The following is a 25,913-nucleotide window of genomic DNA, read 5'->3' as shown; positions in this document are numbered from 1 at the left end:
TTTAATCTGGTTTCCCAGTATGCAGGATCATACATTTAAGGGAGACTGCTCAAATAATGATTGTTTACTGCCGTCGTTCACTGCAAGTTATTGTGGAAGCAGGACTCTTGCCCTAAGCTTGTTTAATGGGAGTTGGAGGAGAAGTCTGCTGGGGCGCTGCTCAAAACATTTTCTGAGTAATAGAGATGTTTGAAAGGAAATTCTTTTTTTTTTTTTATGATTTTTTATTATGTTAGCCACCATACAGTACATCCCCGGTTTCTGATGTAAAGTTCGATGATTCATTAGTTGCGTTGAAAGAAATTCTTGTGTTTTGGATATTGTTACATGGGACATCTGAAACTGCTTGGATCATGAAAAGCAGGCTGACTACTGAATGTGATAGAGTAGAAAGATGGACTGCCCACGATAATATTGTGATATTGAATTAATCTTTGCTTTGGAACCTTTCATGCCTCTGGACTTAGTCCTTTTTAAGTTTAGTAACCCCTCACTGTTTAAGCCACTTTGAACCTGGACTTTCGATTACTTACAGTTGAAAATATCCCGCGTGATACTCACTAATCCCAATATTTAAAGATTCTTCAGAAGTGAAGCTGTTAATTATTTCCTTGCATTGTACTATAATCAAAAAATACTAAAAACTGATGGTCTTAACAGTTAACCATTCTAGCTATCCTGTTTTCTCGTCTCTTAACAGTATTTAAGTTAATTAGCTTCTTTTGTTTCCTTAGCTCTAAAACAGTAACCTGAAGCTGTGTTGGCCATGGTAATTATTTAAATCCAAAGTAATACAGAAGTAATCTTTATTATCTTTTACTTAGGGGCATCAGCTCTCTTAAGTAAAGGACTTCTGCATTCATTTTAATGATTACATCGTAATTCTGGTGCTACCTTTATTTTATATTTAATAAGGAAATCTAATTTGGGACTTACTATGTTTGTCAGAATTGCTTTTTTCTCTTTCACTCTATTACGATGAATAGTCTCCATGAATAATCTTAATGAAAGAGGCTCTGAACCAGAAGTTAGGAGACACTGACTTACCATTAACTGGCAGGGCAACCTTGGATGCTCACATAACCTTAATAGTCCTTAGGACCCCTGAAGTAAAACGATTAATTGCCTGATCTCTTATTGCCCTGCCCAACTGTGAAAGTCTGTGTTGCTTCCTCAGGTTCCTGGATGTGAGCGCTCTCTTAGAGATAAAAGACAAAATTGATTTGAGCAACATAAATGGAAGTCAGCAAAAATTATTGTCCTTAGGAAAAGCAGCATGACCTAGGTGAATGGAAGCTTTGTAATCAAACTGACCTGGATTCCAATTTGGCTCTAACACACAATATCAATGTGACCTTTTGGCAAGTTACTCAACTTCTCTGAGCCTGCAGTTCCCATTTGTAAAATCAGGAATTGTGATTCCTATCATGAAAAATTGTTAATATTTGAGTGATATTTATGAGCATTTATTAGCATACCTGACACATAGTAAGCATATGACAAATTATATTCCTCCTTTCCACTGCATAGAGTCAATATGCATGGAACCTTTGCCTCTTAGCCCACATGCTTGTCCCAGCTTATTGTTTGTGAATCCCTCACAAGCTCACCTATAGCTCATTTGCCTCTGGCAGGAATTCTTCTGACTTGCCCTTCAGTAAGCAAGTCCATTTCAGATAGTTTCCTCACAAATGAAATGTACCTGTTTTGAAGAATTTTAGATATACATGTAAAGAAACTAGTAGGTACTTGGTAAATAGCAGTTATTTTTGTTTCTTAAAAATAATGGTTTCAATCTGCATAGTCCTTAAAAATTGTTTTGGAATTTTCTTTTGCTGCCAGTCCCTGGATACCATTATTCATTCTGATTGCCTAAACCTTTATCTCTGGAGAATCTGCTACTGTGTCTACCGCATAGCTATTAAGTTTAACCCCTTCTTCACAGTTAATAAAACTTTCTCCTCTAAAATCGTGGATTTCTGAGTAAGCCTAAATTCCATAATTTTTTTTCCTATAGATTTTATTGTTGGCTCAAAAGGACTCATACACGAACTTGGTAACACAACAAATTTGTAATGAGAAGATATGTATATATGCTTTAACCTGTTTAATATTACATATTTTTAAAAATATGGATCCATCGCTGGCATTTATAATTTTGAGATTTTTCATTCAAATATCCAAATTTTCAACTTTGAAAAAGAACCAGACTTTATTTAGAGTAGTTTTAGATTTACTACAAAATTAAGTGGCAGGTTTAGAGATTTCCCATATAGTCACTGCCCCCTCCAACTTTTCTTTTAAAATAGATCTGGAAAATCTGACAACAGTTCTTCCACATAGCAACGTTTGCTTTGAGCTGAAAAGTAGCTGCCTCATTTACTGGGCTTTCCTTTCTGCATTTCCCTAGTTTTCAGTTAACTCCCTTTTGTGCTACAAGCAACAGTATGTTATCTTTTATAGGTATTTGAGATTAAAACTTCTTTGTGGAAGGGAATCACCTTAACTTGTTGCAATAAAAAATCCTACAAGAAGTTGCTATGCCTGTAGAAGTTATAGAAATCTACAAAATGCCAACACTATGACTGTAAAGGGACATTGTGCTCTTAGAGTGAACTTTAAAATTATGTCAGTTACATAATTAAGTGGATCTAAATTCGATACATTAAATCATATAGTCCATTTATACCCTGAGATTAAAAATTACAATTGCAGAGTATATGACACAATAAATCATATTACCATTTAAGACAATTTTTCCTGTGCAGATCATAACAGCTCAGGTACTCTTTAATTTTCACCTTAGTAGTATCAGTCCGTACTTGCTTAAAAGAATTTAACCACACAAGCAGTCATTTCTCCATTGTCAGTTTAATCCAGCCACATCTACTCTTCCCCTCCTGCCCCTCAGCTCCTTCCAAGCTGTCTACTGTCTACTCCCTAAGCCAAAAACCTGGTCATCCTGTTTCCACTCAGTGCATCCCTACTATCACTGGGTTCCAACTATTTTCTCTGCCTTCAGTCTTAATTTTTTTCCCCACATGGTCACCAAAGTAATCTTCCTAAAATTTAAATATGACCATGTATTCCTTTCAGTAGTTTCTTAACTCTTGTCCAGAAAAGCCCAGCCTCCTTAGCTTAATGCCTGGTTTTCACAGAAGATGGTGATGTGACTAATGCAAAGTGTCAAGAGACTGTTAAAAAACAAAATGCAACTGAGTTAAATTTGAAGATCTAGTTGGCTTTATTTAATGATTCATGAATTGGGCAGCATCACATCTAGCAAGTAGATGGGAGCTCCAGGGAGTTGTATGAAATGGACGGTTTTTTTGTAGGAAGGAGAGTGGGGCAAGGAAGTTATTAGCGTTAAGGAAAGAACTGTTCCAGGTAAAGTCACCTTCCCTTAGGGGGAAGGGCAAGGAATTTTATTGGATTACTTAACTTCCTTTGGGGGATGGAGAGGGCCCATATGACAGATTACTGCATTGGTGCTGATCAGGAATTTTCTGGAGGCAAGGCAACTTGGCATAAGAAGCTCCATTTTGGGCCTTTGGTTTTCTTTTTACCAATTACTCCCCTTTTGATCAGACTCAGCTTAACTGAGAGATGTGGTCAAAATTTAAGGCATTATCACCACTCTCAGCTGTGGCTCTGACGTTTGCCAAGTTTTTGTTGTTCCTTCTTATGACATCATAGGTCATGACTTTTTTGCTTTAACACCTTGATATTGTAACCCAAACTGGGTTCACCTCTTGGTGGGCATCATCAAAAGACACAACCATACCAAAGAGTGGAAAAGGAAAAATTCTACTTGCAACAGGTAAGGAAAACACTGGGGATATTTCCCAAAGCAGTGTCTCTCCGAACAACAAAATTAGGGAAGTTTTAAGCTAAGGGTGCATGCATATTAGTGGAGGGACTTGTCAAAGGAGATTTCAGTACAGAATCAGGGTAAGGGGCGCCTGGGTGGCTCAGCGGTTAAAGCGTCTGCCTTCGGCTCAGGGCGTGATCCCGGCGTTGTGGGATCGAGCCCCACATCAGGCTCCTCTGCTATGAGCCTGCTTCTTTCTCTCCCACTCCCCCTGTTTGTGTTCCCTCTCTCGCTGGCTGTCTCTATCTCTGTCGAATAAATAAAAAAATCTTTAAAAAAAAAAAAAAAAAAAGAATCAGGGTAAAAGTCATCCTAAGTTGACAGAGTCCAAGTCCTAAATGATTGAAGTTAAGAGGGCCAGCAAGGGTCAGCATCATTAATTCTCTGGCTCCAGTTAGTCCCTTGTCTGAGTGCGTAAGGGGTGGGGGGAGGGGGAAGTAAATCCAAAAAAAAAAAAAAAGACTTAAGAGTGTACCTTAGATCAACTTTCACTTTTGAACCAGTGAGGGGGTTTTACCATTGATTTACTGTCTCTGATATGGTTAAGCTATTTTCCTGGCCTGATGTTGCTTTTTGCATTTCCTTTTGTTTCTTTAAGATCCTTAACTACTGAGGTTTTTGCATTCCTTTGCAATTCCAGTCCTTCTAGGAAGTTCTGCAAGAAGTGCTCTTGGTCACGTAGAGCCAGTTGATGGAGTATAGGTCACAAAAATAGCTGGGGTTCTAAAGTGACTTCTGTTGTGTCCCCAAAGCTATGCATCATCTTTCTTTTTCTGGGGACTTTTAGCCATATCTGCCTGCAGTATTCACCGGTCACAGAAGTGGGTTATTCTCTTCATTTTGACTCCAAGGGTCTTGGAGATCATCCACTTGGTAGTTACCCGCTACAAATATGCATTTAAAGCTTTTGGGAGGATACAGTGCACCTGGGAGATTTTTATGATAACTGTAAACAGAATAATTTCCAGTTTTTGGAGTGCACTTCGGAGCAATGGTCCCTAAGACCCAAACTAGTCAAAGAAAGACCCTGTTGAAGGTGTCACTCTTTTAAGGCAGTGGTTCGCTCAGTGATTTTATATAATTGAGTTTCAACTACCCTAGAAGTATTAATCTACAAGCAGACAGCAGGTGAGGTGGTTCACAGCAGATAACCTTACTCAGCTAAAAGATAATCATGGGCTATCCTATTGTCAAGAAGTTGGGATGGGGGGAAAGAGAACTTTGGCCAGAGAATATAAGGGTTTTTACTGGACAGCTAATGCTTTAGCAGTGGATTCTGCAATTTCAGGAATTAAGAAGTTCCTGATCATAATCTCATTTACATTTATCCCTAGCCAGGGTGGTAGGGACCTGCCAAAAGGAGTGAATGCTGAATCATGAAAGCCTCCTGGTAGGTCCTTTCTAACTCAACAGTGTAAACTCAGGAGAGTCAACCGTTGAAATGTCTTATTTTGCTTGTGAAAAGTTAGGGGCACAGTTAGATTTTCTCCTAGCCTGAAATAAAAGTTTGCTCTAAATTCCAGAGGTTACCCCTCTTAGGGGTGGCCAGGGGCATACAGATGCAGATGTTATATTTGCAGAGAAATGCCAGAGTAAAAGATACAAAAAGAAGAAGGGGTTTCATGGTTTCATGTTTCGTTAAAGTATGAAGCACTTGTAATTTTAGAAGCAGTCTACCTCAATATGAGCTACTTCCTTGTCAGTTTGATTCAGAGGTCTCCAGCATCTTCTAGTTGGGAGCAGTGGTCAGAAGCACTTAGTAAGGATCCTTCCAACAAGACTTAAGTGCTGTCTTCCTCTGATATTGCTTTCAGAATACTCAGTCACCAGGCCCTAGACTATAAGCAGTGAATTGGGATCTGGGAAGGACTTTATAGCCTATTGATGATACGCTTGAGCATAAGACATTAGACACTTATAGTCGTTGGTCATACTAGCATGAGACACAGGATCAACAGAAGGTTGTACACCAATAGGCATTGGTGTGCCAGTAACTGTCTTGTGTGGAGGGAGTTTGTTTTCCAATGGGGTACTGTGAATAGTCCACAGGATCAAGGGCAGTACTTGAGGTCAGGGAGGTCCAGTAGTTTCAGGTTTGGAAATTGTAAGTTTAAGGATCTCAGTTCTCTTGACTTCGTCTGGTTGAGGGTGATAGAGATTATGATAATTCCAAGAAGTTTGCAGACTTTTCACGAAGGCTTGTATAATTTGTCCAGTGAAGTGGGTGCCTTGATCACTGACGATATTGTGGAAGGTATACCCTAACTGGGAAACACTCTCTCTTTCTTTGCCACTGGGAGGGCATTAGCCTTGCAACAGGGGAAGGCTTCAACCCATCCAGAGCACAAACACGCAGTAACAATGTATTGATAACCCACATTAAGAGGCAGTTGAATGAAGTCCAGCTTCAGGTGTTCAAAGGGTCCAGAGAGAAGAGGAGTTTGGCCTCTTGGGACAAAGATTATTTTTTTTTTAAGATTTTATTTATTTATTCGACAGAGATAGAGACAGCCAGGGAGAGAGGAACACAAGTAGGGGGAGGTGGGAGAGGAAGAAGCAGGCTCATAGCGGAAGAGCCTGATGTGGGGCTTGATCCCATAACGCCGGGATCACGCCCTGAGCCGAAGGCAGACGCTTAACCGCTGTGCCACCCAGGCACCCCGGGACAAAGATTATTTTTCTAGGATTATGGACTTGATAGGTAGAAATCTCCCCACCGGGGCGCCTGGGTGGCTCAGTCCTTAAGCATCTGCCTTCTGCTCAGGGCCTGATTCCAGGGTCCTGGGATTGAGCCCCCATCGGGTTCCCTGCTCCTCTAGGAGCTTGCTTCTTCCTCTCCCACTCCCCCTGCTTGTGTTGCCTCTCTCGCTGGCTGTCTCTCTCCGTGTAAAATACATAAATAAAATCTTTAAAAAAAAAAAAAAGAAATCTCCCCACCAGTGTTAATTCATAATTTTAGTCATCTTAAATGCACTATGGTGGGTGAAGGAATGTAAAAACCAAAAAATGGGATTTCCCTGGGCGCAGAGAATTACCGAGCAGCCATCTTTGGTTTCCCATAGCCCCAGCTGTTCATTTATCTTACAGCCATTGCTGACCCATCTTAGTTTCTCTGATTCAGGAGCAGACTGTTGCCTTGTTACAAGGACATCAGGATGGCAAAAATCTGGCAATGAGGGGCCAGTTTTTGTAGAAGTAAAATGAACTTTATCCATATATGCCACAATCCTACAATATGAGGAAGACATAGTATTACTTCTTACTTGACAGTGGTTCCTGTGTAATTTAATATATCAGATAAGACTAATTAGTTGAACAAATTTTTTGGAATGTTCCAGGGACACTTTTGGAAGCACTCCAGAATTTCTTGCAGGTCAAAAAGACTTCATTTAGAATTTGGTTTTGGGAATCTTGTCAAAAATATCAAAAAAAGGTTTTTAAGTTTGCCTAAATAAGATCACAGATCATTATGAAACTTAATACTTAAAAGATAAAGATACTTTAACAATCTGTTATCAAAAGCAGACCCAAAGTCCAAAAAAAAAAAAACCTTTGTCCTTTTAACAGAAAATAAAATTCTACTTTTTTAAAGAATGTTTTTATTTTTTATTGACATATAATGTATTATTTGTTTCAGGGGTACAGGTCTGTGATTTATCAGTCTTACACAATTCACAGCGCTCACCATAGCACATTCCCTCCCCAATGTCCATCACCCAGCCACCCCATCCTTCTTACCCCCCTCCACTCCAACAACCCTCAGTTTGTTTCCTGAGATTAAGAGTCTCTTATGGTTTGTCTCCCTCTCTGGTTTCGTCTTGTTTAATTTTTTCCTATCTTCCCCTATGGTACTCTGCCTTGTTTCTCAGATTCTAAATATCAGTGAGATCATATGATAATTGTCTTTCTCTGATTGACTTATTTCGCTTCTCATACTTCTGGTATTAAAACTTACTCATTTTAATCTTAGTCCTGACCTTTCCAAAGATTCCTTTTTCACAAACTTTACAAGTTTGTTTTTTGTTTTTCACATTCAGATTTTGTCCTGTTCTTTTTCTTTAAACAACCAGCCTCACTTTAGGACAAAATTACTTTTTTTCCCCCATCGAGAAAATGTATCTCCATTCCTTATTCCTTCTCTTACCAAAAACACACGTTCTTACTTTCTTTACAGACAAGGATGTTTCTTTTATTTGTAGTAGTTGTAATAACATTAATTAGAATTCTTAACCCTTAGAAATCTTCATTTCTAATGAAAACTAAGAAGGAGTAGTGAACTGTCATACCAGCATTTTTTAGATTGACAAATTATGAATACATTTCATAATTTCTAGAAGCATATGCTTTTTTCAGTTTTCCAGTGTAGAATTGACAAACCTAAGTAGCTTTTAGTTTCTCTGTAATAAACCAAAAGTAAGTAAGCCTATGTTCAAGAACAGTATTTTATCTTACTTGGAAATAATCTATTCAATACATTTCCATCATTTATAAAGATTTTATTTTTTATTTTACTTCATTTGAGAGAGAGAAAGAGTGTGAGAGAGCGTGAGAAGGGAGGGGGGAAGGTCAGAGGAAGAAACAGACTCAACCACCAAGCCAGGAGCCTGATGTGGGGCTGTGGGATCATGACTTGAGCTGAAGGCAGTCACTTAAGCCACCACTGAGCCGCCCAGACGCCCACATTTCCATCATTAATTTAATTTAGCAAGTCTCCTAAAATCTCAAGCTAATGAGACGTGGAACATTTTTTAAGCATGTGTACCATAAAATATAATTGCTAAAAACCTTACCTGTAAATTCTTACTCCGCTTACATCTAAATCATTTGCTCCAACAATCATGTTTAGATTACTCACAAAACTTATGAGACATTAGACAAAATCAGCCTTGATTCTAAGTTATTTTTGCTGTCAAATTATAACAGATGTAATTAAACTAGTAAATTCAGGTAGAATGAAATTTGTTTATCTGCATTGTATTCAATGTTGATAACTCTAAAGACATGCCTGTTTTAATTAAACCAGTGAATTTAAACGAGCTTTAATTCATTGGATTATACCAGTACTTGAAAAACATGTGGGTGTTTTTGTTATATTTCTGAGAGTTTAATTTATACAAGCAGTTAGTTTTCCTTAAGCCAATTAGATAGGTCTTTAAGCCAACTAAATTTACAAATTAATTTTAAGAATACCGTCTGGAGGTAGAAAATACCATACATCTACTATATATAGAGAGAGGCACACATAAACATAAAGATGTAGATAGAGACCTCATAGCTTATAGTTTTAAATTGCTGCCATGAATTAGGTACAAAAACACAAAACTCACTAGTTATAAAAGAAGCTGCTTCTAAGTTTTTCCGTATTATTTTTTTTTAATTTTAGGGCTAAGTTTTAATATAAAAGTTTGAATTCTTACAGTTAAAAAAAATTTTTTTTTGAGTATAGTTGACACACAATGTTAACATTAGTTCCAGGTCTACAACATGATGATTCAGCTTCTTTATGTCGTATGCTATGCTCACCTCAAGTGGCTACCATCTGTCACCATGTAACACTTATTACAGTATCATTGATAATATTCCCTATGCCGTGCCTTTTATTCTCATGACTTAGTCATTCCATTACTGGAAGCCTGAGTCCCTCACTCCCCTTTATGTATTTTACCTATTCCCCCATTATTTCTGTGTATTTCAAGGTCTGATTCTGCTTTTTGTATGTTTATTCATTTGTTCATTTGTTTTTTAGGTTCCACATATTAGTGAAATTATATGGCATTTATCTTTTTCAATGTGACTTACTACATTTAGCATAATATCCTCTTGGTCCATCCGTGTTGTCTCAAATGGCAAGAACTAATCCTTTTTTATGGCTTAGTAATATTCCATTTGCATATGTTACCAAATCTTCTTTATCCATTTGTCTATTGATGAACAGTTAGGTTGCTTCCATATCTTGGCTACTGCAAATAATGCTTCAATAGACAGGGGTGCATACATCTTTTCAAATTAGTGTTTTGTTTTCTTTGGATACATACCTAGTGGTGGAATTATTGGATCAAATAGGATTCCTATTTTTACTTTTTTGAGGAACCTCCACACTGTTTTCCACAGTGGCTGCACCAGTTTACATTTCCACCAACAGTGCATGAGGATTCCTTTTTCTCCACATACTTGTTACTTCTTGTCTTTTTGATTTTAGCCATTCTGACAGGTATAAGGTGATAACATATTTGCAAAACAGGTGTAGCTGTTTTTAATTCCTCAGAGAATTAAGTTGCCACCTAAATGGTATCAAAGGACACTCACACTCATCCACCTATGTGTTTTCCCCCTTCTGGGTACATTTAGCTTAGGGGCAAAGTCTCAAAAAAAGAAAAAAAAATTCTTTTCAGGCTCTGAATATCAGTTTCTAATTTGGCCAAATTTCTGATCACAGCATTGTAAATCCTCTCAAATATCTTGTCAGGTCTCAGCCAGGACATACAGTAAATATTTCTGGCAGTTTTAAACAACCTCATGGACCCTAGCAGCATCCTCAGAGAGGGTGCAAAAGACAGTCTCTTTACCAGATCTAGAGTCACCCCCAAATTTAGCCAAACACAACCTGCCTGTCCCAGGTAGGCTGAAAGCCAAGCCAGATTCTTAGGACATAAAACAGGACAATCAAGAAGGCAGTAGCTATACCTGGGAGACAGAGGATTGATAATCAGTAGTTCTGGTTTTGAAAGGAAGGGAATATTTTATTTTTTTTCCCTCTGTATTGGCTCAGGAGGTAAATTACAAAACCTTTTGAGAATCCTCTGTGGGTTTTAGAAATTATTTAACTATGGCTGTTAGTTGGGCCTTTAACCCGGGAATGGAAGGTACCTGTAAGGGATTGCCTGCAGCCTGTGGTGGTCTTTATCTTAAAACTTAACTAAGTCTCTTCAGAATCAAAAGACACTTCAGATAGAGGATTACTAGAAAGAGTACTCAAAGGAGAGAGGAGAACAGTAGGAATTAATGCAATCTTATATGTTAGTCTTAGTCTTTGTTGTAGGTACCTTTCTTTTTCATTGTCCTTTTGGAGTGAATCAATGAAACTTTGGAATTTTGAAGCCTTTGGGTGGCTTCTGCATACCAAATAAAATAGGTGTCCCATTCTGTTTAAGAACCCTTGCTTTCAAGTATACTTCTTTAATTATTTCTCTAATTATTAGTCAGACTAATAATAACTAAGAGGGACATGCGATGGTGTTGGGAATTGTGAGGTGTTTTGCAGTGTACCTCATTGCACAGAAATTGTCTTGAGGTCGGTGGGTGACCCAGTGTCAATCTAATCCATTAATGCGACCAACTTATTCTATCACAGAAGTCTTCTAGAGTTGGTGAGCGCTCTAATAGCCTTTGAATTTAAATGCTTGACCCATGCCCATCAGTGTTTGCGCCTTATATCTGGCTTCTGAGACTCCCATTATCAATTAGCCTTTGTTTAAAACAATACCACAGGCCTCACACTGGACCCAGTCCATCTCAGATCCAACCCAGTCTGTTCCCAGACCTGGTCTGGTTCTTAAGTCAGACCCTGTCCAACTCCAGCGAGTGGCCACCAACAGTTCCCAACATAGGCGGATTAGCGGACTCTAGTGGATAGAGACTGTGGACTGAAACTGGGGAAAGTACTAAACCACCAAATGCCTGTCGATGGGAACTGCAGACTACAACTGGAGAAGGGATTCCAGTGTGAAATTGTAGACTGAACCAAGGGCTAAGGGACTGGAGCTCTCTTAGAGCCTCGTCTGTGTCGACTGACTCATTAAAACCCTGGACTGGAAAGCCAATTAGATCGAAGCTCGAATGCAAAGAGAGTAGAGCTCAAACCCAGAGGAGCTCACCAAAGCTCCTTGGAAATGAATGACGGTGAACTCAAAAGGATTCACAGAATGCCCATGTTTCTCTTTATCCCTGAAGGCCTTTAGAAGTTCACTTCAGATCCTGTTGCTGCCACCAAATCTGTTAAAAGACAAAGCCAAGTAAATTTTGATATGTAGTTGGCTTCATTAAATGATTCATGAATTGGACAGCATCCCATCTAGTGATTAATGGGAGCTCCCGATAGTACAAAATGTAAGGTTTTTATAGGAAGGATGGTGGAGCAAGGAAGTTATTAGCAAAATATAGGAAAGGATTATACCAGCTAAGGTCACCTTTCCCTAGGGGTAAAGGGTAGGGGGTCTAATTAGGTGGATTACCTCATCTGGGGGCGGGGGTGGGGAGGCGATGGAGAAGGCCCATGTGACTGATCAATCACCTTTTATAATGCTGTTCAGAAAATTCTTGACTAACTGGTTAAGACTACATCTCCAGGGAGATTGCAGTTAGGTTAGGTGTTAAGCCCCAGTGTAGTGACTTGGCCTAAGTGTCTCCATGTTGCGCCTCTGTTTTACTTTTTAAGGGACAGTGAGGATGTGAAGTTTTTAATGGCAAAGGATATGGAGACTTTTAGAGACCCAATGTTATTTCATATTTGAAATTTTTCCCATGGTGTTTTTCTTCTGTCTAGAATGTCTACTTAGTTTTGCTGATTCTCTTTCCTGCAAGTTAACTCTTACTTGAATTTTTAATGTAGTTCAGAGAGTATTTTATTTCGTGGAAGACCCCACCACCCCTACCCTTGTTGAGGTTAGGTGCTTTCTTCTGTGTTCCTATAGCTCTTTGCACATCTGTTTCATTACCCTGTCTTCCACATAACACTGTGAAATACGTGGTCCATGTCAAAGAATTCTGTGAAATACGTGGTCCATGTCAAACAGATTGAAAAAACAAAAGTCATGTGCTTTAGAACTTCCCAAAGCCTTTAATATACTAAAATGCATCCGTATTCTCCAAGAAAAGAATATATAGTATGAAACATTTTCCAAACAGAGCACCAAACCATTTATTTGAGACAATAAAAACACTTCTAGCCAATAATTTAAGTAAAAATTATTTTAATCGAATTCACTTTGTTTGCTATAAAAATACACTAAAAAACTGAGTTAAAACTTTGGTGAGGGAGGTGAGGGGGAGAGAGTATCTCCCTCTACAGAGAATCTCCCTTACTGCAAATTCAGACAGGCTCCAACCTAGACGCATGTTCAAAATGCATATTTGATAATAGCTAACATGTATTGAACAATTATTATAGTATTTTGTGGAGAGCTTTACAAGTATTCTCTCATTTAATCTAACAGCTGTTTTGGGTAGATAGATACTTTTGACATCCCTGTTTTCCATTTGAGAGATAAGGCTTAGGTTAAGTAATTTGCATATGATCACATAAGTAAGTGATTTAGAGGGAGAATTTGAAGCCAGGAGGTCTGACTTAGGAGGCCATACTTTTAATCATGAAGATGTTCTATTTAGCTTAAAACTGATGGATGCATTTGTGACCAGTATTCCCTTGAAGCAGTTACACCTGAGAGTCCTAAAATAATAAAAAGGAATAGAAAACTTAAGCGATTTAATTGATTATATGGTGTTCCTACAACTGAAGAGGTTGTCAGTATTCTAGTCCAAAACTGAATCCCAAAGAGAAACTTCTATAAAACTATGAAGTCCTAATACTGACTATCTTTTTGAGTCTGTTCTCAGCTGTTTCTTCATCTCAATCCTAACCCCATTCCATGGGATGTCAGTACAGAGCATTAGCTGAAGCAACCAAAAGAATGAAAAATTAATTATTATGTAGACGCTTGGTCTTCCAACAGTATTCATGCTTGAATTAGTTTTGTGTCTTTTTGAATATTAAGGTTCTTCTCAACCTCAACTCAGGAATACTACTTAACATTTTTCCCTTTGGAAATACTGTGAATATTCGCTAGAGTTTGAAGTGACCTGCAAAAGATTTGGTTGCTAGATTTTAATTTTAATAATGTATCCCCACAATTTACAATAAAGTAAATTAAATTCTAAATGTAGAATGTTAAAATACAAGGAAATTCTGTTAGTTGGCAATTATATTCAGCTACTACTAGCCAAGACTCCCAAAATACTGAGTTAAATAGGATAGAACCTTTTTTTCTCTCACAAAAAAGAAATTCAGTTCGACAATTCCATAGTCATTAAAACCCAAGCTACTTCTTTCTGCTTAGCTCTCCCTAGTGTATGACTTCCATTCTGCAGGTCACTCATGGTCCAGGATGGCTGTTAGAAGTACAGCTATCAGGTAGAGGCAGGAGAAGCAAATGGACTCATACTAGTTTTTTTTGTTCCCTCCGTCTAGATGCTTTCCTAGTAATTCCATCCCACAGCCTCCCTGTATCTATCTTATTGGCTAGAACTTAAGTCTATAGCAACAGCTAGCTGCAAAAAAGGCTAGAACATTGCTACTCAGACTAAAAACAGACTTTTCTTACTTAGAAAGAAGGGGAGGTTATTTGTTTCTGGAAAGCAACCAGCAGTCTCTGTCATAAAAATGTAGCAGACATCTCATCCAGGCTTAGTTGAAGCAATTAAGACCCAGACTTCCCTAGCTGTCTAGATAGCTGGTTAGTAGCAGAGTCATAATCAGAACCCAGATGTCTTGCTGACTTGTATTAACCAGAGGGATAACAATTACTTCTACTAATGTTGAATTAGAGAAAGTGATAGTAAATCAATCTAGCATTAATATGAGAGTTTTTCTTTGCCACTTTACTTCAACATCTACCCCCACTCTACCACCTCCCCCCAACACACACACACTTGGATGGATATCTAAGAATGTTATTGCTTTATTTGATAAATCTTTCTTTGATCATTTTTCCCTCAAGATACCAGTTATATTGGCTATATAGATTGGGTGATTAAAATTAATAGTTTTAGTAGGCTCTAAAAACATTTAACATTCTTTTTAACATTAATGGTTTATAACTTCAAGTGAATTTTTCTCTCGAATTTTCTCCTACAGTATAGCTGAAATACAGAAAGATGTGGAATACAGGTTGCCATTCACCGTAAACAACCTGACAATTAATATTAATATGTGAGTAGAATTGTATCCTATATTTTTTATGTACTAGTACTTTAAAAAATCTTTTCATTATTTTGTTTCTTAGTTATGAGAAGTGAATCATTTAAAGTGAACTTATTTAAAATATTCCCTTTCTAGTAACTATAACTTAGCAAAGTCACACAATTTCGTGAAACAAAAATTTTTTAAAGACATCATTGTAAAGTGTATTGCTACATTGTAAAGTGTATTGCTATAAGAAAGAAACTATCAAGAAGAAATGCAATAACAAGATGTAATAATAATATTTAGTACTGTCATTATTTTTATTGATTTGCACTGAAGTCTTAGCTGAAGGTAGGCTGAAAGAGAAAGCCTGAAAATGATGACAATCAAAGAGATCATGTCTGGGAAACTATTAGAGATACATTCACCTCTACATCAGAAACAAGTGAAAATGTTCTAGTCTTCAACAACAGATATACTATATCAACCAGAAAGTTCAAGGCTAAATTTGATCTACTAATTAAAGAAAAAAATTAAGTTAAAAATTATAGTCATGAGGTTATTTAAGAGGAAAGATTAGACAGAGTGATTGCTGAAGTATCCATTTAACGGTATGTGTAATTAGTCGTTAGCATGCCAGTATTAAGTTATTACCTCAAATTGCATTAGGTGGCTGGGTGCTAGAGCAAGTGTTTGGGTGAGGTAAGAAGCGCCTAACTGAAGACAGGAACGATGGCTTATTCATCTTCATATTCTCATTGTCTAGCATAATGCCTGCATGGAGAAGGCCTTATTAAACCCTAGTTGAATAGTGAATGGAAGTGTGAATGTATAATAGTGCCAAGCAGTATGCTGTGTTATCTTTAGAGGAGCTTTTCCGATCCTCACGGTAGCGCTGCAAATTGGGCAAATTACAGACATAGGTAGTAAGTAGCATGGTCAGGATACAAACCCAGATTTGTTGGGCTCCAAAAGCCAATTCATTGTCTTTTTTTACCAAACTAGTTTAAAATCTTTGACTATATAAATGAAGTAGTTTTATTTCCATCAAATGCCCTAGGTAGGGCTAAGTAGGAGAAGCCAAAAAGGAGCCAGTTTTCTTCATGATGGTGCTGCCAAGCAAATCGTTTTCTGAGCCAGCAGGGGAACAGAGAGATACTAAAGAGGCATATTCTTCTGAGTTTAGAGAGATTTAGAAATCAGAGTTCCATATCCAGTAAAATCCATTTAAGACTTCATTCCTGAATTTTAAATTTGTGGTAATTCATAAAGGTTAAGATTTTCACCTTTTTTTTTTTTTTTTTTTTGGTTTTAAGAATTTACTGTTCTTTACTTGAAACCATGTGATTGACAGACTTGGGAGAGTTGTGTTAATGGGAACGATTAGAAGAGAGCCTTATAGAACCAAGGCATAATGACAGCTACAGTTTTAATCGTAGTGCTTTTGCTTTTATCTACTCAGTCTTTAAAAATTCAATAGATGGTATAATAATTCTTGGCAGCATTTCATAAGTAGGAAAACTGCAAGAAAATTATATGGCCAGAAACTGGTCCAATAGTCCGACTGTTACTGTGATTCACCTGATACAAATACCTGATCTGATTTTATTGGAGATTTTGCATAGGTTGGTATATTATGTTTGAAAGCAATTAATTGACATGATGTGAGGAATATCTTATAACTCAGGGTATCCATATTCTACATTAAGGTTTTACTGTATTGAATTGCTTTATAATCTTGTTGCTAAAGTATATCCTTTTGTGTATTTTCAATTAACAACCATAATAGAGCACTTATTACTGTGAATAATTAATCTAAATGAAAGCATGAAAATTTAATTTGCTTTTAACTTTGTTTTAGAATTATGACTGTATAATATAACACATGTCTTTTTTTCATCTGTTCTACTTTTAACAGATTGCTTCCTCCACAATTTCCTCAGGAAAAACCAGTGATCAGTGTTTATCCACCAATACGACATCACTTAATGGATAAACAAGGGGTATATGTTACCTCTCCGTTAGTAAACAATGTATGTATATAGCATAATTTATTTCAGAGTAGTATAACAGGTATTACTACTACATGTTTTAGAACTCTAAAATGCATTTAAAATCTCGTTTGGAATAAGTAATTTTCCCAAAAAAAGGTCACTATATCTAATAAATAATACTGATTTGAAAGTTATTTGTTTTTCTGTGATGAAGACCTGTTGATGTTAGAACTCTGGTTCACAGATTTTCCGTAGTTGTTAGGAGGGGATAAAATTCAAATATGCCTTAAAGTTCTTAGGATATATAAATGATTGATTACTGTGAAGGGCTATAACTTAAATGTACTCCAAGTATTTACCTTTGAAACTTCAAATTATTTTTTAAAATGTGGAAATATTTTAGCTCCATTATTGGTTAAATAGATATTTAACTGATTTCTGGTATTGAGTCTATAGAAAAATATTCTAAGTTGTAGATTGCTAATCTGGTCATTTGATACAATATCCTTTGTTTTTCATTTAATTCTTGATGTGCAGAAGTAGATTTAAGATTAAGTTTTACAGTGACATTATCCTAATAAGATTTATTCTGAAAGTGATTTTGATCATCTGTATTACTATGACTTTTAGTTTACAATGCACTCAGATCTTGGAAAAATTATTCAGAGTCTGTTGGATGAGTTTTGGAAGAATCCTCCAGTTTTAGCTCCTTCTTCAACAGCATTTCCATAGTAAGTATATTTATACCAAAAAAAGTTTGTATAAATTTATTTTTGCTTACTTTTATCAAAGTCATCGTAATATAGTTTAAATTTTCAAATGAAGGTAAAAGGCAGTTCTCTTCGTTCTACATTCCTACCTTCACACAGATATATTCATACTTTTCAGAGGTGATTGTGTTTTCTTCTTTTAGTTGCTTTTCCAATACTTACCTTCATCTTTCTGAATAATTTAAACATCTACATATAGTCTTGGTTCTTTAATTTTAGGTATTATATATCAGCCTCCTGCTATGATTGATGAGGATTTTAGTTATCTTTGTCTTTCATAAATGTTCCTTTCCCCTCATTCTCTTAGTGACTGACGTCATGATCTTTACCTAAATTCATTTTTGGTATTTTCATTATTTCGATTCTGTAAATATTCCCCATTGCTGAATCAAGTACTTTGTCATGATTATATTTCCTTTATGTTATGATTTTTTGCTTTTTCTGGAGTTAAGAATTACTTCCATTTTTCCATTGGTGGTTTTATCTTTTTAATTTTCCACATCTTTCAGCAGCTCTGAAAAATACCTTTCAGATTCTTTTTTCATGTCATCAGACCTTGACAACATGTATTTTCCTTGTGAATCTACAGTTTGGTTATTGACTACTGGAGATAACTTGATTTTGTTCCACTGTTTGCATTAGCTGTTGTTGCGTGAAGTCTAGGGATTGAAATCCTCTGAAGGCTCATGTAATTTTCTTGTTTGGCAGTTAAAGTCAGTCACAAAGTCCCACCCAGGTTCAAAAGGGAGGAAATAGATTCCATCTCTTGATAGAGTGGCAAAGATCAGGAAATCTCTCTGTGGATATTTTGGAAAATACAATCTATCACAGTTTGTCTGGCAATAAGAATTAACTTCTCTCATATGCAGAAATGCACTCAGCCCTTTCCCCTACAACTTCCAGACGTTGTCACATTACAGAACCAGGCTCATGTTGAGGGTCCAGGGTTTCAGTATCTGAGTCAGATTCAGGTACAGATGAGGTTTCTTATGTATGTTCCTCAACTATAATTTTTTTTTAAAGATTTTATTTATTTATTCGACAAGAGATAGAGACAGCCAGCGAGAGAGGGAACACAAGCAGGGGGAGAGGGAGAGGAAGAAGCAGGCTCATAGCAGAGGAGCCTGACGTGGGGCTCGATCCCACAACGCCGGGATCCCGCCCTGTGCTGAAGGCAGACGCTTAACCGCTGTGCCACCCAGACGCCCCTCTCAACTATAATTTTTTTGGTATGAAGACAACTGAATTAAAGAGACAGGGTAGTGGGTAATTGTCCCTCACACACTTATCACAGGGTGGTAACATAGGCCTAGGATAAGCACTATAGGCCCTTCCACTGAAAAAGGGAGAAAATGGGAGCTACACAGGAGCCACTGGTCCATAGCAGTTCTGAATCCAGTTGGGCAATCATGCTTCCTTTCCTTAAAACGTGGCCTTTATATGCAGATGAGTAGTTTTTCAGCCTGCTTTTAGCATTATAGAAGGCAAGGGTCAACAGGCCACTTTTCATTTCATATTGTGTCTCTCCCTTTTAGACCAAGATGATAAAATTATTTAAAAATATTTGTAGTTTTCTTATGAATCCACTTTCCATCCATTTCTTTAGATAAAATACCACAAGTTTGCAAAATAAGCCTTTGGGCTTCCTATCAGGCTGTTGAGAGAGAATTCCTTTAAGATTCTTAGAAGCCCTAGAAAGCCTTTTGTCTTACTAGACAGATCTCTAAGGCACTGCCTCAGTTTTTTCAGAGGGATTAACAAAGGATCTTCTAGCCCACCCTGAGTTTCATCTTCTCTTTGAAGCTCTAAGAAAGAGCTTCTAAAATTTGGAATTTTAGAGAAGCTAGGAATGAGAGACATTTTTATTTTTAAACCCAGGAGGCCTTTTCTCTTTATTTTTAGTAGTTCTTTCTTTTTCTCTGTTCTCTCAGCTTTGACTATAGCCAACTAGAAATAAGGTGGCACCATTAACGCTGTCTGGTCTCCTTAGCTAGGTCATCCAATTCAGTAAATACAGGCACACTGTAGATTCTGTTCCAGAGCACCACAGTAGAGCACAGATCACAGTAAAGTGAATCAGATGAATTTTTGGGTTTCCCAGTGCACATAAAAGTTATGTTTACACTATTCTGTAGTCTATTAAGTGTGTAATAGCATTTTGTTTAAAAAAAATGTACACGAAGGGGAGAGAGGTGAAGACGGTAGAGTATGAGGACTCTAGCTTACCTTGTCCCACAAATACAACTAGATAACACTCACATCAGCATGAATAATCCAGAAAATGACCTGAAAACTGGCAGGATGAACTCCAGAACCAAAGGTAGAGAAGAGGCCACATCAAAGAAGGTGAGATGTGATTTACTGTGGCTGTCTCTGGACGAGAGGGAGCCAGGAGTATAGGGAATGGCGAGAAACAGATGATCACACCCGGAATCCCATATGGGGATGATGACAAACCCCCATGACATTTGGCTTTGAAAGTGAGAGAGGTCAAATTCTGTAAATTCTTAGAACCAATGGGACTTAAAGCCTAGAATTCTAAAAATATGCAGGTTTGGTTCAGGGAGAGTCCGGAGGGCCTTAGGAAGAGGGAGTCTCTGTTCTTAAAGGGGCAGCACTGCAAACAGCCTGCGCAGATACAGCATAGAATCAGCAATTTGAAAAATGCGTTGGGCACATGGAGGGGACAGTGATTTATTCATCACAGAGCTTGTCCAGAGAAACAGGGATCTCAGAGAGACCCCTCAGAAAAAAAGTAGCTGGCACATGCATTTCTCTGCCCTGCCCCTCAGCTTAAAGACACAGCCATCTTTAGGAAGCAGTGGGGCACTGACACTCCTTACGTAACTTGCTTACACCAAGCCTTGCCCACCGTGCTTCATTGGATCCACCCTCCCAGTCACGCTTGCCTCAGGTCCTGGCACTGTGGGGTCCCTCCCCCAGAGGACCTGCACAACCCTTGCCAACACCTTGATTCCTAACCCACGCATTTTGCAGGACATCAGTCCTTGTAGCAAGTGCAGTAGCAGGTGCTGCAAAAGCCTGAGGCGCATCTTCTTAAAAGTAGATGCCCCACCTAGGCACTCTGTGCGGACCTGCTTAGGCTGACCCAGTCCTGACATTAGAGGCTCCTGGTCTCACTTAGCAGGCCGACCAGTGCACCCCACCTTGCTGGGGACCAAACACTGCCCACAGGAGGCAAAGAGAGCCACTGCAGAAAACTGGACTGAAGGGAAGAGTGGCAAGAACACAACAGGACACAACATACAGAGGAGACACCCCCCGAAGTGCCAGTTCCTGGGGAACAGGGGTCACAGCACTGCAGGGCACTATAGGACCTCTTAGTCATAAAGCATTACCTTCAAGAGCAGTAGACATAGCTGACTTTCCTAACATAGAAACAGGCACAGACAGGTAAACGAAATGAGGAGATAGAGAAATGTGTCCCATGTGAAAGAATAGGACCAAACCACAGCAGGATGAATGACATACTGGACCAGATTAATTTAGCAGATGTATTAGGGACATTCCATCCTAAAATAGGAGAATACACATTCTTTTCAAGTGCACATGGAACTTTCTCTAGAGTAGATGACATTTTAGGCCATGAAACAAGTCTTAACAAATTCAAAAAGATTGAAATCATACCAAGCATCTTTTCTGACCACAATATTCTGAAACTAGAAGTCAACCACCAGAAAAAATCTGGAAAGAGCAAATACATAGTTATAAAATAACATGCTACTCAACAATGGACCAACCAAGAAATCCAAAAAGAAATCAAAACTTACGTGGAAACAAACGAAAATGAAAACACAATGATCTAAAATCTTCGGGATGAAGCAAAAGTGGTTCTAAGAGGGAAGTTTATAGCAATGCAGACCTACCTCAAGAAGCAAGACAAACCTCAAACAACTTAACCTTATATTTAATGGAGATAGAAAAAGAACAACAAACAAATCCCAAAAGCAGTAGAAGGAAGGAGATAATGAAGATTAGAGCAGAAATAAGTAATAAACTAAAAACAGTAGAACAGATCAGTGAAACGAGGAGCTGTTTCTTTGAAAAATCAATAAAATTGATAAACCTCTAGACTCATCAAGAGAAGAAGAGAAAGGACTCAAACAAAATCTTCTGCAGCGTCCTCCCCTCTCTCAGCCTTCATAGAACTGAAGAGCATTAGGACCTTGCTGCGGATTAGGCTTTGACTTAGGGGATGTTGTGGCTGATTTGATCTTCTGTCAAAACCACTAAAATTTTCTCCATATCTGCAGTAAGGCTGTTTCACTTTCTTATCATTTGCATGTTCATTGGAGTAACACTTTTGATTTCCTTCAGGAAGCCTTCCTTTCCATTTACAAGTTGCCTCTTTGGCCCAAGGGGCCTAGCTTTTAGCCTGTCTCAGTTTTTGACATTCTGTCCTCACTAAGCTTAGTCGTTTTTAGCTTTTGGTCTAAAGTGAGAGATGTGTGACTCCTTTCCTTTGAATACTTACAGGCCATTGTAGGGTTATTAACTGGCCTAATTTTATGTCTCAGGTAATAGGGAGGCCCAGGGAGAGAGAGAGACAGTGGGGAACAGCTGGTCAGTGGAGCAGTCAGAACACACATTTATCGATGATGTTCACTGTTTTATAGGAGTGCAGTTCGTGGCCCTCTAAAACAGTTGACATAGTAACATCAAAGATCACTGATCACAGATCACCATAACAAAAATAATCGTGAAAAAGTTTGAAATATTGTGAGCATACCAGAATGTGAACGCAGAGATAGGAAGTGAGCAAAGACGCAGAATCTGTGAAGTGCAGTAAAGTGAGTTATGCCTGTACATTTTCTACTTTACCCATTATTGCAGGCAACATGGTTGGTAAACTTTGTACCAGTACATAACAGAGTTCCTATACCAACATTTTCCTCACTTTCCTGTAAGTGCTCTTTGACCGATCCGCTAAGGCTGTTAGGCTTCTGTTAACCAACTCTTTGAGGGTACATTTGGCTTTCACCTCTGTCAGGTTCCAAAGCTACTCCCATGGTTTAGATCTCTCTCTCTCTCTCTGTCTCTCTCTCTCATAACATAGCAGCTTTCCACTTCTGGGTGCTAAAATGTGTTCTGTCTACTTAAGGTTTCAACAAATTGCCCTGTGAATTTTGGCTGAAAACGTTGGACACATGAATTTTGCTTACTAATCTTCATTTCAGGAAGGGTTCATCAGATCTTGTGTGCTCTATCAATCATCAGTGAGGGGCGCCTGGGTGGCAGAGCGGTTAAGCGTCTGCCTTCGGCTCAGGGCGTGATCCCGGTGTTATGGGATCGAGCCCCACGTCAGGCTCCTCCGCTCTGAGCCTGCTTCTTCCTCTCCCACTCCCCCTGCTTGTTTTCCCTCTCTCACTGGCTGTCTCTATCTCTGTCAAATAAATAAATAAAATCGTTAAAAAAATAAATAAATAAATAAATAAATCATCAGTGAGCTCTCAGCCTACTCATCATACACCTTACCTAGGAATGTCAGATGGAATATACCTACATGTGGCCTCTCTCTATGGCTTGGCCTTCCTTACAGCATAATGGTGGTCCCTAGAATGAACATCTTGAGAGCTATGAGGAAGTCATAATGCCTTTTATGACTTTGTTGCTTGAAGTCATTCACTGTCACTTTTGCTGCATTCAATTTGTTGAGGCAGTCGCAATGTCCTGATCGGATTCAAGGGAAGGAAAATAGGCTTTTCCTCTTGGTTGGTGGAGTGGCAAGGTTCTAGAAGAGCGTGGGACCAGAAATATTGCTGTGTCCAATTTTTGAAAATACAGTATGCCACAGATTCTTAGAAGATAACTTTTGAAACTTTAAAAAAAAAATCTGTAAATGTCTTTGATATACCCCTCACAGTTAAAAATCAGTATAGTTCAAATTCTAAGTCGAAGTGCTTTTCCACTCAGAATTTTGAAGGTGTTGCTATATTGTCTGTATGGCTTCTATTATTGCAAAGTGTCCAATGCCATTTTGATTTCTGATCCTTTGTAAATTTTAGAAAAAATTTTTGGTATTCTGAAATTTAATGATGATGCAGCTTCTTGTTGGTCTTGTTATTTCCTTTTCTCAGAATATTTCTTGGCTTTCTGTCCTAGTCCTGCATAATTTCTAAGAAGTTGCTCTTGCTCAGGAGCCAGGCAGCATCTGAGCACTGCCTGGAAATCTGCTTAGCTAGATTATTAGATCTAGTCATTAGGTACATCAGCCGCAGCCCTCATCTTTCCTCTGTTGTGTCTTTGTCCTGGAGTTATAAGCCTCACTAATATTCCTTATCCAAAAACTGTATATCCTGTTTTCTGTCAGGGTAGCGTTGGATATAAGTTCACTCACCTTATTTGAAAATAAAAGCCAATAAGTTTACTTATTCCCATTTCAAATAAGTTCTGTGATTAAAGTGCAGGTTATTAAAATGTAAGTTTAATGCATTTCTTAGATTATTTAATAGGTTGTATCTGCTACTGAGGTCAAAATAAAGCAGATTGGTTCACAATGAAGACTTCAAGTATAATACAAATACTCTCTCATGTTGGTCATATTGTTTCCAAATAACTTGTTATATTTATATTTATGTCACTGACATACCTTTAGATGAATGTTTTAATGTAAAGATGAGCTATTTTTTTAATTTTTTCAATAGATCATATATTTACTTGAATCAAAATTCAAAAAATATAAAGGGATATGGAGTAAAAAGGCTTCCTTCCACTTTCTTCTCCCTTACACCCTAGTTTTTCTTCTTGCTGGTATCCAAAGTTTTTCATTTGTATGAATATGCATAGAATTTCCAAGATGTTTTATGACCTACAAAGAAGTATGTACATGGAGTATTTTATTCCTTCCTTTTCTATGCAAATGGTAGTATACTATTCCCTTCCCCCTTTTTTTCTTCACTAAATGGTGTAGTTGGAGATTTTTCCATGTTGGTACATAAAGCATTTCCTTATTCTTTATGACCACAAAGTGCTTGTTGTATAGATGCAGTCTGATTTATTTGACAGGACTCCTGTTGATGGATATTTTTATTGTTTCCACTCTTTCCTAAAAGGCCCACCTTTCTTTACCCTCAGTGCTGCAGCGAATAACTTTAAAAATAATATTCTAGCCAAATGTGAGTATATTTCTTGGATACATTCTTAAAGTGGCATGCACATTTGTAATTTTGACAAATACTGCAAAATTGCCCTACAGAGTGAGTTGCACCAATTTCTGCCACTATACACAATGCTTACTTCCCTATATTCTTTGCCAATACAGCATTTTATTGGAATGGATCTTTGCCAATTTATAAGTAGAACATGATGTGTTAGTATAATTTTAATTGTATTTATCTTAACTAACAATGAAGTTGGGTATCTTTTCCTGTGATTGAAAGATGTTTTTCTTTCCTTTTCTTTAATCTGTGTCTTCTATCCCATTTTCCATTTTGCTTTTGAGTTGTTAGTCTTTTTATCAATTTGTAGGAACTTTTATATATCAGAGAAATTACCCCTGTGTCTGTGATACGAGTTTTAAATGTTATCCCCCAATTTTTATAATGGGCTTTGTCGTGTAGATGTTTTTGTTTTTGTTCTTTCTTAATGTCAAGCAATTAATCATTTTCTCTTATGACTTTGGGATTTGGGATCGTGGAAAGTCCTTTCCCTCCCCAAGGTTATTATTTCCCAATGATTTCTTCTAATTCTTGTAAGATTTTGTTTTAAGCATTTAAGTCTTTGATGAATTTGGTTTTTATTCTGTTATGAATATAACGATCTGTCTCTAATTCAGTTTTTTCCAGCTGTCCCAATACTGTTTATTGACTGATCTTTTTTCCCATTTATTTCACATCTGTCTTCTATCCTTATTCTTATGTGTTTGGGATTTTTTCTGGATTTTATATTCAATTCCATTGATCTGCATATCCATTTACCACTATTTGCTCTAAAAAAAGTTGTCTTTTCTTTGTTTTTAATTATAAAAATTTTATAATTTGTTTTGCTATATGGCACAGTTACTCTCTTCTTAACCCTCTTTCAGATACTTTTCCTTCTATAATTATCCATATGAACTTTAGTATCATTGTATGTTTAAAAATCCGTAATAATTGTTTTCCAGCATAATTCCAACTCATGCAAATTTAAGTCATTAAATGAAATAATATTCCAGTTTAAAAATTGTTCAAACTTTATATATTTTGGAACATATTTCAGTACTCTGATATGTGTGTTTCCAACACCACCAAGTAATTCTCCAGTTCTTAGCAGACAGTGACTGGGTGTCCTATTTAATTAAATTAATTAAATTAAAATAAATA

At 37.5% G+C, this 25,913-nt stretch overlaps 1 protein-coding gene across 2 annotated transcripts in view; it reads left to right on the top strand.

Moving 5' to 3' along the window:
* Nucleotides 1–25,913, top strand: part of VPS37A (VPS37A subunit of ESCRT-I) — a 48,473-nt gene that overhangs the window by 2,884 nt on the left and 19,676 nt on the right. For both annotated transcript variants that reach the window (XR_004621957.1, XM_002923793.4), the window contains exons 2-4: nt 14,781–14,855; nt 16,747–16,861; nt 17,453–17,553. Coding sequence is in view for 1 of the 2 variants with exons in the window: in XM_002923793.4 (XP_002923839.1) it covers nt 14,781–14,855; nt 16,747–16,861; nt 17,453–17,553 (291 nt within the window). In the remaining variant the exon portion in view is untranslated. The remainder of the gene's footprint in view (nt 1–14,780; nt 14,856–16,746; nt 16,862–17,452; nt 17,554–25,913) is intronic.

The sequence above is a fragment of the Ailuropoda melanoleuca genome, chromosome 18, assembly GCF_002007445.2.
Source record: "Ailuropoda melanoleuca isolate Jingjing chromosome 18, ASM200744v2, whole genome shotgun sequence".
Classification (NCBI taxonomy): Eukaryota; Metazoa; Chordata; class Mammalia; order Carnivora; family Ursidae; genus Ailuropoda; species Ailuropoda melanoleuca.
Note: the sequence above shows the minus strand (reverse complement) of the source record. Positions and strands in the feature narration are given on the sequence as shown.